The following is an 18,429-nucleotide window of genomic DNA, read 5'->3' on the forward strand; positions in this document are numbered from 1 at the left end:
TTCTATAAAACTTTGGTTAGACCGCAATTGGAATACTGCGTCCAGTTTTGGTCGCCCTATTATAAGAAAGATGTGGATGCTTTGCAGAGGGTTCAGAGGAGGTTTACCAGGATGCTGCCTGGACTGGAGGGCTTATCTTATGAGGAGAGGTTGACTGAGCTCGGACTTTTTTCATTCGAGAAAAGGAGGAGGAGAGGGGACCTAATTGAGGTACACAAGATAATGCGAGGCATAGATAGAGTTGATAGCTAGAGACTATTTCCCAGGGCAGAAATGACTAACACGAGGGGTCATAGTTTTAAGCTGGTTGGAGGAAAGTATAGAGGGGATGTCAGAGGCCGGTTCTTTACACAGAGAGTTGTGAGAGCATGGAATGCGTTGCCAGCAGCAGTTGTGGAGGCAGGGTCATTGGGGACATTTAAGAGACTCCTGGACATACATATGGTCACAGAGATATGAGGGTGCATATATGAGGATCAGTGGTCAGCACAACATCGTGGGCTGAAGGGCCTGTTCTGTGCTGTACTGTTCTATGTTCTATGTTCTAAAGATGGACAGCATATTCTCTGTATATAAAAGATAACAACAGGCTTAACTATTAACAACTACAAGTTGTTCAATTCTAATAAACTGGAAAGATACAGAGTACTCCCTTCAATATGTTAATTTATAAAGGGACCTATTGTTTAAGAAATCAGGCTGACATTACTTATTCACCTGCCAATAAAATCTGATCAATACATAAGCAGTGACGAAGAGCTGCTGGAGTATAGAACTGATTTTTTTCATTTACCTCAGAGATCTGGTTGCTTAGAAAATCAGTGGGATTTTGGGATTTGCCACGGACTGTGAATTTTTACATCCAGTGCAATGGCAATGTCATTGATCAGTTCCCCTCCTTCAACGCACAATCTGCAGACAGAATTTGAGCAGGTGAACTCTGAGAGTCTCATGCTGACTACCTGCCCAGGATGGCAGAGAGACTTCCACACCCATCTCACATGTCCAATGGAGGTGGCCAATGCATCTTCCACTGGCATCTCCTACTCACTATGCAAATCAAATCATTCTCACACTGCTAACCTCCCCATTACCCACCCAACATCAATCAAACATGCTTAGCATCGGTATGCTCTACTTCAGCCTCAAAGACCATGTTCTACCAACCTCTCATTCACCTCTTGTAACTTCCACATGTATTTAGCTATGGCAAGCACATCACCCAAAGATATCGCAACACATTCCATGACCTTTTGTGCAGAATAAGGTCAGACATTGCGGGAGAGATCAGCTAGGAGCCCATGGAGCAAACAGTTGCCTGATGCCTTTGGAGGAGATGATGTTCCATACAACAGTGTTAGTATTTCTGCTTTCTAATTACTTCAGGTCTGAAGCCTTCAGGTCTGTCAAGACATCCTCATCATGAGTGGTATATGCTTCAGCAGAGGTCTTTTAAAGAAGCAGAGTCACTTGGAGCGCAGGAACTGGTACTGAATACACATTAGTGGGGAGTTTAGAGTTTTGGGATCTCTATGTGGTAAGTCATTATTCAGGAGTGGACCACATCCAGGCCAGGCAGTAAGGACAGTTTGTGTGGCATTTAAACAGGACAGTGGAGGACGAAACATTCATCACCAAAACTGGTGGTAGCTGAAGCACCTGATCTCTGGGCACCCCACTGCCACTGGGCTAGTGGAACCACAGTTCCTCACGGAATCGTGCCTGCAAGAGTTGTTGGAAAAACAGAGGTTGGCAGCAAAATCAGGAAAAGTGGCTGTTGCCAGAAACTTGAGCATTCACCAGGATTCATCTTCGAATCCATGGAGAAGGGTGAGTAACAGCAGGATGGGGCATAGTGAATCGAGGGGAGGGTTGGAGGAAAAGGTGGGGCAAGTGTTTTCAGCAAGTATTAATTGCCCAATTAAGGGTCACCATTGGAATCTGCAAGACCACCATAAGGCCTCTTTCCATAAATATAATTGGGATGAAGTGGGGAGGTGGTGAGATCCGCACCCTGTGCATCTCAACCAATCAAACTGGCATCCACAACTTAATCCCACCACTAGATGGCATCAACTTCAGCTGTTCATCTGGCAGCTCCCATACAGCAAAGATGCAGGTCTTCTGCAGCAGACTGAAGACTTGTATGGGCTGTTTGGCAGTAGAGCCAAATGCTACAAATGCATAGTGCATTTGTTGGCCTGACACAGACGCTCTTATTGCTGACAGTGAGAATGGAGGAGTCCAGATCCAATTTGCCACAGCACCTCTGGAACATCAAAGAGCCGTCCAACCCCGTGACAGCTTACAGGATGTAATATCCAGTGACCAATGCCCCGCTCCCCTTGCTACACAGGAAGAAGTCACACAAGGGTAAAAATTTGCAAGTTCTGCAGAGATGAGCTCCTAAATGGAAGGGCTGGTAAAATGGCAGAACAAAGGTCCAACAGTCAGTGGCACCCAGAAGACCTGGGAATCCCACTTGCCTTTCAAACAGCATAAGATGACAATGTAGCAGCACAAGGATTGGTGCATAATTGTGTAATTGCCTGAAGCATGGGGGCATATCATGTAACAAAAGCACAAATATATTTAATCCCACTTTGCAAATTTAGATGTAATGAGGTTAATGGCCTCCGTCTGTGCCATCATAACCTTATAACTGTATGTTACCAGCATATCATTACAATTATTGCGGAAGTGCCAGAAAAGATTTACAAGGATGTTGCCAATGTTGGAGGGTTTGAGCTATTGGGAGAGATTGAATAGGCTTGGGCTGTTTTCCCTGGAGCATCGGAGGTTGAGGGGTGGCCTTATAGAGGTTTATACGTTCATGAGGGACATGGATAGGGTAAATAGACAAGGTCTTTTTCAGGAGGTGGGTGAGTCCAGACCTAGAGGACATAGGTTTATGGTGGGACGGAAAGATTTAAAAGGGGCCTAAGGAGCAACTTTTACACACAGAGAGCGGTGCATGAATGGAATGAGCTGCCAGAGGAAATGGTGGCGGCTGGTACATTTGCAACATTTAAAAGGCATCTAGATGGGTATATGAATAGAAAGGGTTAAGAGGGATATGGACCAAATGCTGACAAATTAATGCTGGACTAACTTAAGATATCTGGTCGGCATGGAGGAGTTGGACTGACAGGTCTATGACTCTGAGTGATCCATCTAACTCTTTGATTGTTCTGGGCCTCTGTAGCATGAGCAGTAGAAACACAACGAAGCTGAATTTTGTAGCCACCATGCGTACAAGTCAGCTAATAATTTACACAAGCTAAGCATTTGTGTCAGCTCAAATCCATTTCCCAGCACCCAGTATAGTATCCGCATTCTATATGGCATAGTCAAGCTTAGAATTGATAAAGTGTGGCACTGGCAAAAGCACAACAGGTCAGGTAGCATCTGAACAGCAAGAGAGTTGATGTTTCGGGCTTAACTCTTCATCAGCTGTTCAGATGCTGCCTGACCTGCTGTGCCTTTTCCAGAACCACACTTTATCGACTCGAACTTCTGCAGAATCTGCAGTCCTTTCTTTCTCCCAGTAATCAAGCTTAAACAAAATTTTAAGACATTTCAGACCATTTCCCCAACCAAAGTTGACATTGCATTATAACAATTTGCAAGTATTGTTCCTACAAAGCAGGCACAATAGAATGGTATACTGGTTCTTTGGCACATCAGTTTTCAAAGTCCTGAAATGTTGAACCACCCTCTTTGGTTATAATATTGTATTCCATGTCTTCCACCACACATAGACCACCCCAGCCTCTCTGATTCCATGTTCATCAGAGTTTGTTAAGTGCATACAAGAATAATTTTCTGATTAGTATGAGAGAAGGTGCAAAACTTGACCTAATCTTGCGAACAAAGGCAGGGTAAGTGATTGAGGTGTTAGTGGGGGAGCACTTTGGGGTCAGAGAACATAATTCTATTAATTTTAAATTAGTGATGGAGAAAAGATAACTAGGATCTAAAAGTCAAAGTTCTAAATTGGAGGAAAGCCATAAAATAGTATGTTCCTGTTAGGGTGAAAGGCCAGGCTAGTAGGTGTAGGAAATGTTGGACGACTAGAGAAATTGAGGTTTTGGTTAAGAAAAAGAAGGAAGCACATGTCAGGTATATACAGCAGAAATCGAGTGATTCCTTAGAAGAGTATAAAGGCAGTAGGGTATACTTAAGAGAAAAATCAGGACGGCAAAAGGGAGGCATGAGATAGCTTTGGGGTTAAGGCAAATCCAAAGGATTTTATAAATACATTAAGGGCAAAAGGGCAACTAGGGAGAGAATAGGACCCCTCAAAGACCACAGGAGATGGGGGAGATATTAAACGAGTATTTTGCATCAGTGTTTACTCTGGAGAAAGACATGGAAGATACAAAATATGGGGAAATGGATGGTGACATACTGAAAAATGTTCATATTACAAAGGAAGAGGTACTGGATGTCTTAAAATGCACAAAGGTGGATAAATCCCTAGGACCTGATCAGGTGTATCCTAGAACTCTGTGGGAAGTGAGGGAAGTAATTGCTGGGCCCCTTGCTGAGATACTTGTATCATCAATAGTCACAGGTGAGGCGCCAGAAGACTGGAGGTTGGTTAATGTGGTGCCACTATTTAAGACAGATGGTAAGGAAAAGCTAGGGAACTATAGACCAGTGACATCGGTGGTGGGCAAGTTGTTGCAGGGAATCCTGAGGGACAGGATTTACAAGTATTTGGATAGGCAAGGCCTGATCAGGGATAGTCACACTGGTTTTGTGCATGGCAAATCATGTCTCACGAACTTGTTTGAGTTTTTTGAGGAAGTAATAAAGAGGATTGATGAGAGAAGAATGATGGACATGATCTATACGGACCTCAGTAAGGTGTTTGACAAGTTTTCTCATGGTAGACTGGTTAGCAAGGTTATTTTTTGCATGGAATACAGGGAGAACTAGACATTTGGGTACAGAACTGGCTCAAAGATAGAAAACAGAGGGTGATGATGATGGAGGGTTGCCTTTCAGACTGGAGGCCTGTGACCAGTGGTGTGCCTCAAGGGGGTGGGGGCACGGTGGCTCAATGGTTAGCCCTGCACCTTCACAGTGCCAGTGACCTAGGTTTGATTCCCACCTCAGGCTGTGTGTGTGGAGTTTGCACGTTCTCCCTGTGTCTGCATGTCACCCTGTGACTTATGCACCTGGTTTCCTCCAGGTGCTTTTGTTTCCTCCCACAATCCAAAGATGTGCTGGTCAGGTGAATTGGCTGTGCTAAATTGCCCACAGTGTTAGGTGCATTAGTCAAGGGTAAATATAGGGCAAGGATGGTGACTCTTCAGAGGGTCAGTGTGGACTTGTTGGGCTGAAGGGCCTGTAGGGAATCTAACCTTATCAAAGGTTTGGTGCTGGGTCCACTGTTTTTCGTCATTTATATAACGGATGTGAGCATAAGAGGTATAGTTAGTAAGTTTGCAGGTGAGTCCAAAATTGGAGGTGGGGTGGACAGAGAAGAAGGTTACCAGAGAGTACAATGAGATCTTGATCAGATGGGCCAATGAGCTGAGGAGTGGCAGATGGAGTTTAATTTAGATAAATGTGAGATGCTGCATTTTGGAAAGGCAAATCAGAGCAGGACTTATACACTTAATGGTAGGGTCCTGGAGAGTGTTGCTGAACTTAGAGACCTTGGAGTGTAGGTTCATAGTTCCTTGAAAGTGGAGTCGCAGGTAGATAGGATATTGAAGAAGGCATTTGGTATGCTTTTCTTTATTGGTCAAAGCATTGACTGTAGAAGTTGGGAGGTCATGTTGTGGCTGTACAGGACATTGGTTAGGCCACATTTGGAATATTGCATGCAATCCCGATCTCCCTCCTATCGGAAGGAAACTTGAAAGGGTTCAGAAAAGATTTACAAGGATGTTGCCAGGGTTGGGGGATTTGAGCTGTATAGGTTGGGGCTATTTTCCTTGGAGTGTTAGAGACTGAGGGGTGACCTTATAAAGGTTTATAAAATCATGAGGTGCATGGATAGCATAAATAGATAAGGCTTTTCCCTGGGTTGGGGGAGTCCAGAACTAGAGGGCGTAGGTTTAGGGTGAGAGAGGAAAGATTTAAAAGAGACTAAAGGGGCAAATTTGTCACACAAAGAGTGTTGCGTTTATGGAATGAGCTGCCAGAGGATGTGGTGGAGGCTGGTACAATTACAACATTAAAGGCATCTGGATGGGTACATGAATAGGAAGGGTTTAGAGGGATATGGTCAGGTGCTGACAAATGGGACTAGACTAATTTAGGATATCTGGTCAGCTTGGATGGGTTGGACCGAAGAGTCTGTTTCTGTGCTGTACATCTCTATGACTCTGTATCAACTTTAAGGACCTATCCAGTTCCTCCACATTCTTAAGACGATAGATCCTTGAATCTATTCCATTATGCCATATGATCGTGGCTGAACTCTGCCTCAATCTCACTTTCTGGCACCGCTGTATACCTGCTCATCCTGGATCGGAATTTACTGATCCAGGAAGCATCAAAAGCCCTTGAGAGTTTCATAGATCTTTGAAGAAATTTTACCTCATTTAGGTTAGATTCGATTCCCTACAGTGTGGAAACAGGCCCTTCGGCCCAACAAGTCCACACCAACCCTCCAAAGAGTAACCCACCCTTACCCATTTACCTCTGACTAATGCACCTAACACTATGGACAATTTAGTATGGCTAATTTACCTGACCTGCACATCTTTGGACTGTGGGAGGAAATCGGAGCACCTGGGGGAAACCCACGCAGACACAGAGAGAATGTGCAAACTCCACACAGACAGTCACCCAAGGTTGGAATCGAACCAGTGCTAACCACTGAGCCACTGTGCCATCCAGTATTCTGAGACTGTGCCCACCCGCCCCATGTTCTTCATTCCACAACTAGTGGAAATAGCATCAAACTTACCAAACCCCTTTCAGATCTTATCAGATCCAATGAGGTCACCCTTTATTTTTCTACACTCCAGTGTGCTTTGGTCCAAGTTACTCACCCTTTCATCATTGAGCAAACATTTCATCCTCAGAAATTCTGGTCGCATCCCAGTATACCTCTTTGAATTTTCAATTTAAATGCAAATATTACAACCTTGTTCAAGAAAAGTTGTAAGGAGATTCCTAGCAATCTATAGCCCAGGGGAGAACTACGAGAAACAATTATTTGGAATAGTATTAGTAGTGACATGGAAAAGGTAGGTTGATTAGAGAGAGTCAGCATGGCTTCCTAAAGTGGAAATCATGTTTAATTAATTGGATGGAGCTTTTTGAAGAGGTAACAGAAAGGATCAACATAGCTTGGCTGGTTTTTAGAAGGGAAGTACACGTCAGAATCATCATGTCCACCCAAACTCTCTTGACCATCACACGCTGCCCTCAAAGTGGCTGTGTTGGTGAAGAGACTGACACACATCTCCTACAGGAATGTGCCTATGCAACCAAGGCCTGGAGAAAGATGCAGTGGTTTTACATAGAACATAAGACAATACAGCACAGAACAGGCCCTTTGGCCCTCAATGTTGCGCCGACCTGTGAACTATTCTTAGCTCGTCCCCCTACACTATCCCAATATCATCCATGTGCTCATCCAAGGATTGTTTAAGTCTCCCTAATGTGGCTGAGTTAACTACATTGGCAGGTAGGGCATTCCACGCCCTTACCACTCTCTGAGTAAAGAACCTGCCTCTGACATTTGTCTTAAATCTATCACCCCTCAATTTGTAGTTATGCCCCCTCATATAAGCTGACGTCATCATCCTAGGAAAAAGACTTTCACTGTCTACCCTATCTAATCCTCTGATCATCTTGTATGTCTCTATCAAATTGCCTCTTAGCCTTCTTCTTTTTGACAAGGTTTCTCCCAAGCAGCTCCGTGACACAGGACCTAATGCTCTACGGTCTGTTCCCCAGGACGCACACTGAAACGAACATCAACTACACTTGTAAGACCATCCAATCGGTGAAAGATGCTCTTTGATCTGCCTGAAACATGTTAGTCTTCCAGCGTAAAGAGTTGACCTTAACCGAGTGTTGCAGGCTGGCACATTCCAAGATCCAAGACAAGGTGCTGAAGGACAAGCTAAAGCTTGGGGCAGCTGCCGTCAAGGCACAGTGGGGAAAGACCACTGTCTAAGGTCTTTCTGCCAAAGTAAAACGAGGGTCTGTTCAGTTATCGGACCCTCTTGGTATCTCAAGCTGTAAATATTTTATTCCGGCATGAGGTAAAAATGCCCTTGATATTTGCACATGCACTGTAGTTCTTTGGGAGGTAAAATCTCAATGTATGATTTGTGTTTCTTTTTCCTCATTGGAAAAATTGTATTGATCAGAATGGAAATCTTTTTATGTGTACTTATACATTTTATTTCTTGAATAAAGCATATTTTTTGCAATTTAGAATGAAGGGTCGATCAGAGTAATGCTGTTAATATGGTATGCATGAATTTCCAAAAGGTGTTTGATACAGTGCCATGCAACAGACTTTTGAGGAAAGTTACAGGTCGCGGACAGTCGTAATTTTGATACAAAACTGGCTGAGTGACAGTAAACAGAGAGTATGGCCAATGGATATTTTTCAGGCTGGATGGTGTTTGTCTGGAATTCTGTCAGAATTGGGACCTTTGCTTTCAGGTTATATATTAACGATCTGGATCTTGATGCGCAGGGTCAATTTTAAACTTTGGAGATGACACAAAGCTTGGAAAAATTGTAAACTGTGAGGGTACAGTGTAGAACTCCAAGAGTACATCACCTAATGGGTGGGGTGGATGGATAAATTGCATATGAATTTCAATGCAAAGATGTGTAGGTGGTGCACTTTGGTCAGAGGAAATTTGAAAGACAATGTAAAACAGAGGATACAATTCTAAAGGAGGTGCAGGAGCAGTGGAACCTAAGTGTATATGTGCATTGATCATTAAAGGTGGCAGACTATATCCTTGGCCCTATTAATAAGAGTATAAAGTACAAAAGCAAGGAAGTGATGTTGAACTTGTTCAAGACACTTGTGAGACCTCAGCCGGAGTACTGCATAGAGTCATGAGTTACATTGTAATATAGCGACATATAGCAATTTATTGTCCCTTGTATTTATGAAGATACCATGAGATGTATGTAAGTCAGCACAATTTGGCACCATTTTAATTACTGAAGTTACAAAAAGAAATCATTGAGACAAAGTTAGATCACAGTTCATCTTTTGTTCTCTCCACGGCTTCTGGGTTTCTGGAGTGGCTATGAGACACCGCTGCCAAACCTCCTCACACTGCCAAAGCAAGGATTTCCGGAGCAGACCCAACACACTGCCATTGCTGAAGCAAGGATTCCCGGACCAGACCCACGACACTGCCACTGCCGAAGCAAGGATTCCCGGAGCAGACCCACCACACTGCCATTGCCGAAGCTGATACCAAAGTTGCTGCATCACCACCATAACAGGGACAGACCGGACCTACCAACTCACCATCACCACTTCAGTCATCGCCTGAAGCCACCACATTGCTGCCATAGCCACGGGGAATGAACCAGCACCACCATGTCACCACCACAGAACCCGCAGCACAGCCACCAGGAGGAACGGACCAGACCCGCCAACAGTGAAGCCTACACTAAAACCACAGCCATTATGGCCATGAGGAATGGACTTGGAGAGAGTGCGGAAGCGATTTATAAGTATGGTCCCAGGACTGAGAAACTTTAGTAATGAGAATAGTTTTAAGATGTTATATTGCCATTCTTCTTGGAGAAAAAAAGGCTGAGAAAAAGTTTCATCGAGCTTCTTAAAATAATATAGTATGGACAGAGTAGAGAAGTTGTTCCCACTTGGAAAAGGGCCAAGAACAGGGCGGCATAGATTGGAAAAGATGTGCAAAACAGGCAAATGTGATTTAAGGAAAAAACCATTTCACTCAGTAAGTAGTTAAGGTCTGGCGGTGTGGAGGAGGTAGGTTCAATTGAGACATTCGAGGGGACAGTGGATGGTATTTGGTTAGAAATAATATGAAAGGGTGTGGGGAGAAACCAAGAGATTGGCACCAAGTAATGATGCCTGATGGGTTGAATGGCCTCTTGCTGCACCAAAACAATTCTATGATTGTGTGAAATTAAAGCCTGCTTTCCAAACTTAACTGCTCCATCCAAGCTTTTTAAATTCTCCTCAAAACCTCTTTGCTTGGCTAAGGGACTTCCTTCCTTCCAAATTATATAAAATATCTTTCTCTTCAAATATGGCTTTGATCATTCCCTCTCGTACCCACTCCCACTCCCACCACCTATAGCCCATCCTAATTCATCTTCTGTTGCCTGGCTCATATTCTCCAGCATTCTGTATAAAGCACTCAAAGATACATGTCAGCATTACAAATAAATTCAAATTGTTCATTGTGTTGTATGTGGATGGTTGTATGTTCAGCTACATTCCAGCAGTGGGTGCTAGAAGCATGTTTAATGGAACACTGAAAAGTTGCAGCGAGAATTTTTTCATTTTTTTATATCTAGCTTTGTTATCCTCGAGAAATCTCTAAAATATTTCTTGCCACTGATGTTGAGCCAGCTGGACTCTAATCACTGAAATTAGGTCTCCGTTATTAACATTGGACATTTTCCTGCACACAGTCATACTCAATAGTCACGTGAAACATAGGCAATACTTTATACTCTGGGCCAGGTGGTCGGTCAAAGGTATGGTATGGAATCTGGTGCCATAGTAATGGTGTAATCTCACACCACCCATCCCTGCCAATAGGCATTTCACTTCCAGTCCACTCTCTCAAATTAGTTCCTTAAGTTTTGACCACTTTAAAGGTGCCCCTCACCACCCACCTCCACTGCCACTAGGCTCTTAGTCACAGTGAAGAAGGATGACACCAAGTGTCCAAGCCCCCCATTAAAATATGGCAAGCATTCTGGATTAAGGTTATGCACAGATCATGAAAGGTGTCAGACTATATCATTGGCCCTATTAATAAGAGTATAGAGTACTATTAATAAGAGTATAAAGCAAGGAAGTGATGTCGAAGAGGCCTCTCCTCACTAAGGTATCTGAGGTATTTCATGCACCCACCATATGAGTTCTGACCTTCACTCCCTCTCACCTGGGCCTACCTGCTTGACCTAAGCAAGACCCTGGACTAGCTTGTGAGTCTGAACTCTTATGTTGCTCATCTACAGAGAACGCCCTCCCTGTGGTCCTGCTGTGACAGAAGAACTACTGAATATCACAAGTTGACAATTCTCTCATCTCAGCAGTCTCACCTGACCTTTAGTAATTTTCTTTTCACTGGAACTGTTAAAGTAAGTTACTAGTCCTTTTTGATTTTAGTTTCTCATGTTATACACTTAAGTTTTCCTCTCACCTGTTATTCTTTGAAAAAAAAAATTATTTTACGTATAATTTTCATAGGTCCTCTTCTTGAAATTTCATTGTTTTTACTTATCCTGACATCTGAAATCTGCATGTAGTTTTCATATATTCCATTAAAAATACTTTAGTCCTTTCACATTTGCTTTAAAAACAAATGCCAATTTCCCCTTCCATCTTTTCTTCATCAGTACAGCATTCTATCATTTTTCTCTTTGCAATTGGATGTTAATTTAAAATTTCTAGTCACTACTCCCACTGATTCGCTCATCTCCAGCTAACCAATATATAAATGGACATGCATAGGGGCAGGAGTAGGCCCTAATCTGGCTGTGGCCTCAACTGTACTTTCTTGTCAATTCCCCACAGCCAGTGCCTTGTCAATAAATAACTCAGGCTTAAACATAGAACATAGAACATAGAACAATACAGCACAGAACAGGCCCTTCGGCCCACGATGTTGTGCCGAACATTTGTCCTAGCTTAAGCACCTATCCATATACCTATCCAATTGCCACTTAAAGGTCACCAATAATTCTGACTCTGCCACTCCGATAGGCAGCGCGTTCCATGCCTCCACCACTCTCTGGATAAAGAACCTACCCCTGACATCCCCCCTATACCTTCCACCCTTCACCTTAAATTTATGTCCCCTTGTAACACTCTGTTGTATCCGGGGAAAAAGTCTCTGACTGTCTACTCTATCTATTCCTCTGATCATCTTATAAACCTCTATCAAGTCACCCCTCATCCTTCGCCGTTCCAATGAGAAAAGGCCTAGCACTCTCAACTTATCCTCGTATGACCTATTCTCCATTCCAGGCAACATCCTGGTAAATCTCCTCTGCACCCTCTCCAAAGCTTCCACATCTTTCCTAAAGTGAGGTGACCAGAACTGCGCACAGTACTCCAAATCTGGCCTTATCAAGGTCCTGTACAGCTGCAACATCACCTCACGACTCTTGAATTCAATCCCTCTGCAAATGAACGCTAATACACCATAGGCTTTCTTACAAGCTGAGTGGCAACTTTCAAAGATCTATGAACATAGACCCCAAGATACCTCTGCTCCTCCACCTTACTAAGAACCTTACCGTTAATCCTGTATTCCGCATTCTTATTTGTCCTTCCAAAATGGACAACCTCACACTTGACAGGGTTAAACTCCATCTGCCACTCCTCAGCCCAGCTCTGCATCATATCTAAGTCCCTTTGCAGCCGACAACAGCCCTCCTCACTATCCACAACTCCACCAATCTTCGTATCGGTTGCAAATTTACTGACCTACCCTTCGATCCCTCTTCCAAGTCATTAATAAAAATTACAAACAGCAGAGGACCCAGAACTGATCCCTGTGGAACTTCACTTGTAACTGGGCTCCAGGCTGAATATTTACCATCTACCACCACTCTCTGACTTCAACCAGTTAACCAGTTCTCTATCCAACCGGCCAAATTTCCCACTATCCCATGCCTCCTGACTTTCCGCATAAGCCTACCATGGGGAACCTTATCAAATGCCTTACTAAAATCCATGTACACTACATCCACTGCTCTACCCTCATCCACATGCTTGGTCACCTCCTCAAAGAATTCAATCAGACTTGTAAGGCAAGACCTACCCCTTACAAATCCGTGCTGACTGTCCTTAATCAAGCAGTCTCTTTCCAGATACTCATAAATCCTATCCCTCAGTACCCTTTCCATTACTTGCCTACCACCGAAGTAAGACTAAATAGCCTGTAATTCACAGGGTTATCCCTATTCCCTTTTTTGAACAGGGGCACAACATTCGCCACTCTCTAGTCCCCTGGTACCACCCACGTTGACAGTGAAGATGAAAAGATCATTGCCAACGACTCTGCAATTTCCTCTTTTGCTTCCCACATAATCCTAGGATATATCCCGTCAGGCCCAGGGGACTTGTCTATCCTCAAGCTTTTCAAAATGTCCAACACATCTTCCTTCCTCTAGTTTACCAGTCCGTTCCATAATCTCCTCATCAATAATACGGTCCCTCTCATATTCAACATGCCCTTGCCTCCAATGCTTTGTATGGAAGAGAACTCCAGAGACCAACAATCCTGGAAGAAGTTATTTTTCCTTATCTCTCTTGGATCATCCCCTACTTTGAAACTGTGTTCTCAGTTATTTTTTGAGGCTCTGCCACAAGTGGGAACACCCTCTCAACATTCACTATTTGTTGTATGAGAATCTTTACAACAGTTCACTGTGTCGTAGTAGGCTGTGTGCATTATTGCTTGTCGGGGGTATTAGATTAGATTAGATTCGATTCCCTACAACATTAAAAACAGGCCCTTCAGTCCACACCGACTCTCCAGAGAGTAACCCACCCATCTCTGACTAATGCACCTAACACTATGGGCAATTTAGCATGGCCAATTCACCTGACCTGCACATCTTTGGACTGTGGGAGGAAACCGGTGCACCCAGAGGAAACCCATGCAGACACAGGCAGAATGTGCAAACTCCACACAGACAGTCAACTGAGGCTGGAACTGAACCTGGGACCCTGGTGCTATGAGGCAGCAGTGCTAACCACTGAGCCACCCCACCACCCACTGTGGAGTGCTGGCATGATGTCTTGGATATCGGTCATCGGGTCCATTTTCTCCTCGCCGCTGTCACGGCTGCTAGGTATGTTTGCTGCTAACACTTTGTTTGGATCTGCAGGGCTTGTTTGGTCAAATGTGATAGAGAAAAGCCACTTGCTGGTCTAACGAAAGGAGACCCTTCCTTAAACAAAATGTAGTTCATTGCATTGATAGTAACTAAGTTCAAGCTGACATGATGGCATTGCTACAGAGACTATGAGGAGGACTTAAATGGCAGGTCTAATTTCTTTGAGATCTTAAACTGTTTTCTCACCAGACCTGAATGACATCTTCATAGTGAGTGATACTTCAGGTATTCTTTGGTACTAATCCTTTCAGACCCCAAAACAACATTCCCCCTCAAAGTGTTTTTTTATTTCTCATTTTTAGTGTTATATATTGGCATATATAAATAAATTTACCACCCACCCACTTCCACCCTACATCTCTGGCTTTCCAAATTCAGCTGTTCTGGGTGGTTCATTACTTTCCTAGAATGCTTTTTATTTGGCCTTGGAATGTTTGTTGAAAACTGTTGACTTTATTTCCATTCCTGACAGTGTGAGGTTGAATATCACTTTTGACTGGAGGCACTTGAATGTCATTAGTTCTTTCACAGATGTGTCTTCCCTGACATAACAGGCAATTGTTCCACTGCAACAATTGGAAAACGTTTAATATTTCCTTAGTGAAGGACAGCTTTCCTGTTGACTCAGGCAATTTTCTTTCCTAGGCGGAAGTGGGTACTGCAGATGCTGGAGATTAGAGTGGTGCTGAAAAAGCACAGCAGGTCAGGCAGCATCCGAGAACCAGGAAAATCGACGTTTCAGGCAAAAGCCCTTCATCTTTCCTGCTATATCCTGGATCTGTAATTTGTCCCTGACCTTATCCTGGATCTCTGGACATTGGTCCTCCCTTCTCATTGGTGGTTTCCATAGGATTGTATGCAGCACTTCAATCTGTGTCTACAGATTTTTGTTCTCAATTTAATGGGAAAGCTGCCTATAGAATGTATAACTTGTTGATGAGAGCTTGGATGTTTTCATTAGGCCTCAGGGGTTCCTGTATTAGAGCACCATTTATATTTCCTCAACTGACAGCATCATTCATATTTCCTCAGTTCTGCTATTTGAGGATTTATTCTTGTGCCATGCATAATTACTTAGGAATTTTCCTGTGGTTCTTCCTGGAAATATAAGAAAATGAAATTCTCTGCTTGAACTTGCCCTTCTGAAACTCTGCTGCATTCCATTAGTAGTGCCCTGACCAATCAGAATCTACCATGCCTGGTCTGAGAATTAAGACTAACAGCAAACTGTTCTTGCTGCATCTCCAGCCAAACACAACCCTCCCCTCATGTTGTTTAAATCAGTGTCTCTTTTGGTCAAGTCTGTTTCTTGTACCCTAGTTCATATGAGTCAGGATGAAAAGTTTTAATCTCCTGTCTTTTTTTAAGCAATATTTATTCTGATTATTCACTTTTATCAAGCTGCAGCATCACCAACATCCCCAACACACACACACACACACACACAGTGTTAAATTGGATCTATCCTGTCATGGTGGGAAACTAAAGCAGCCCAGATCTACTAAGTCTCAGGAAAGGCTGTGTATCAGTCTATGGGTGGTCTCAAACCTTCACAGAATTAAATCGAAGGTGGGAAGTGTCCAGTGTGTGCAATTTATCCACGCATGGCAGGAAGCCATTTTGGTTCATTCATGAATTAACCCAAAGCCCACCAGAATTTATGAGTAGCGTAGTGATTAACTGAGAGTTGCACGGCTCTCCCATGCTTACCAAAGATCATCAGAAAACCCTGTTGGCATTAGGAAGGGATGGCCCATGGGAAACCACCTTGTCTCTTATCTCTTGACACCCTCTCTGACATCCCACTTCTTAAAACTCACATCCCTCCTCACTCACCTGCGCCTGGAGATTTGGTGACAACCCCTACAGTAGCCCAGAAGGCATAAGCAGCAGTTGTCAGCATTCCCACTGGCATCATTAAGGAGGTGCCAGTCTCTGATTAGGTGTGCGACCTGTAAACTCCCAGCTCCTAACTCTCAGAAAGGGCCCACCACTGGCCAGTGATGGTGGCCTGTTCTCCAACCAGTGAGCAAGGCAAGCATGGCCCAAATTAAATGTTGTGGTTTGAGTACGTCCAAAATTTGGAAACCCTTCGTCATGGTGCACTTGTCCAAATATTTCTGTTTGTCCCAAAATTTATGGCAAACTCCATATCAAATAAGCCATTGCTGGTTCTGAGTTGGAATGCAATTACATGTTTGTACGTTACTAAATACAATTTTAATATTGATAGTATCTTTGCAAGTCCTTTATGCAATTTTCATTTATTAAAATAACACTTTTAATCCCAGGTTTATTCCTGAATCTCCACGCTGGCTGCTATCAAAGGGGAGGGTACAGGAGGCAGAAGCAATATTCCATCACATTGCAAAAAAAAATGGTATCACTCTACCAGAGGTGCTCTTCAGTGATTTGGAGGTATTAGCACACATAATGCTTGCTTATGTTTCATTTTCTTTCTTTCAGCTCTTTAACATAAGCCTGCTCTTTAATTAGGAGAAAGTGAGGACTGCAGATACTGGAGATCATAGTCGAGAGTGTGGTGCTGGGAAAGCACAGCAGGTCAGGCAGCATCCGAGGAGCAGGAGAATCAATGCTTCAGGCATAAGTCCTTCATCCTTCATCTGGCTCTTTAATTGTCCAACTTTTTTAACCACCTTCTGCACTAAATGCATTGAATACATTTTTGCTATGTTAGAATTCAGTAGATGTCAGCTATCTCCTTGTCCACATGACAATTCTTTTTCATATATGAGTCTAAATAATGAGTGCTAAATAATCAGGGTATTTGGCTATCCAGGTTCTCACAATAAAGCCCCATTCCACCTTCACCCAAAAGCAAATGCACATTTCCAGCAGAATTCAACACAAGGTCATTAGAACTGAGATTCCTGAGGTTCTTAAAACAACTGGAGTGCCAACAATTGCACAAGCAAGTTATATTGACACAGAATTTTCTCTCATTCTTTCTCTTATGGAAGCCAAACATCTTAACCCAACTACAAATAATTCAATACAGCCCCAGGGCTGTACTTTATATCTTACCTGTTTATTAGGTACGATTATTGAACCAGTGGCATTCTTGATTATTTGAGGTTCACCAAACCATGGCCTGTTCTGTGATTTTTTGCAATGGGATAGGGTGAGGAGGCAAGCACCCTGCTTTACGTCAGCCAGAACAAAGATTGAACCCAAGTTTTTAATGTTATTCTGAACTGGTACCATCATACCCCCTCCCCCATCATCTCTGTCTCTCACTCTCAAACACAATGTTGCCCTGGTATATGAGGTGACCTGTCATGTTTTCAATTCCATCTGTTCTTATATATACTCAGCATTCAAGTCAATCTCCCTTTTCATGCGGAATTTGCTTTACTGATGTTTAGGAGTCAGCCTCCATTTTTCATCCATAAATGCATGTTTTACTTCTGGGTAAATTACTGAGGGAAACCCAGAAAATAGGAACAGAAGTAGGCTGTTTGGCCCCTCCAGCCCATTCTGCAGTTCAATATGATCATGGCTAACCATTCAATCCATTGTATCTTGTTCCCACTTTCAACCCATATGCTTTGATCTCTTAAGCATTGAGAACTAAATCAATTTCCTTCTTGAAAATATTCAGCGTTTTGGGCTCAACCACTTTCTGAGCCAAAGAATTCTACATGCTTTTCCCTCATAGAGTCATTGATTCAAAAATGTCTCCAGTGAACCTTTGGCCCAACTGGCCTATGGCTTCCAGTTTTCACAGTTAAACGAGTCCCATTTGCCTATATTTGGTCCATATCCCTGCATAACTATCCCATCCATGTACCTGTCTAAATGTTTCTTAAAATTGTACTCGCTTTCCACCACTACCTCTGGCAACCTGTTCCAGACATTCATCACCTTCTGTGTGAAAAACATTTCTCCTCATCTGAGTCCTAAATAACTGAGCCTGTATATTTCGAACGCGACCCTGGTTTTGGCCTCCTCAGTCCTCAGGAACATCCTTCCTGTATATATTCTGGCCAGTCCATTTGAGGCATCAAAGGAGAGGAAAGTAGGCTGAGTCCATATCGCCCAAATGACGAAAGGAAAGAGGAAGGTTATGGCTGAAGGACATGGTAGAACATAAACAGCAAAGGGGAGGGAGTATCAGTGGGACATGGGTGGGTACATTCAGTCCAGAAATTGGACAATGCCTGTCCAGGGGAGTGCGGACAGGTGCACAGCACGACAGTTTCTGTCGTGTCTTGGGTAGTTTGAAGCCATAGCTGGAAAGGAGGAGTCACAAAGTGATTGGTGTCCAGGGAGTGGACCTTGTTGTGAGAAGCTCAAGTATAGAAATGTGTCTGGGCGGGGAAAATTAAA

General features: G+C 43.3%; 1 protein-coding gene across 1 annotated transcript in view; it reads left to right on the plus strand.

Annotated features, from left to right (window-relative positions):
• The window catches only part of LOC122556571 (organic cation/carnitine transporter 2-like), a 119,454-nt gene that overhangs the window by 67,457 nt on the left and 33,568 nt on the right, over positions 1 to 18,429 (plus strand). The window contains exon 5 of the mRNA XM_043703391.2: positions 16,371 to 16,497. Within this exon, the coding sequence (XP_043559326.2) occupies positions 16,371 to 16,497 (127 nt within the window). The remainder of the gene's footprint in view (positions 1 to 16,370; positions 16,498 to 18,429) is intronic.

The sequence above is a fragment of the Chiloscyllium plagiosum genome, unplaced genomic scaffold (assembly GCF_037043375.1).
Source record: "Chiloscyllium plagiosum isolate Xiang-an unplaced genomic scaffold, Cpla_swu_hap1 HiC_scaffold_16, whole genome shotgun sequence".
NCBI lineage: Eukaryota > Metazoa > Chordata > Chondrichthyes > Orectolobiformes > Hemiscylliidae > Chiloscyllium > Chiloscyllium plagiosum.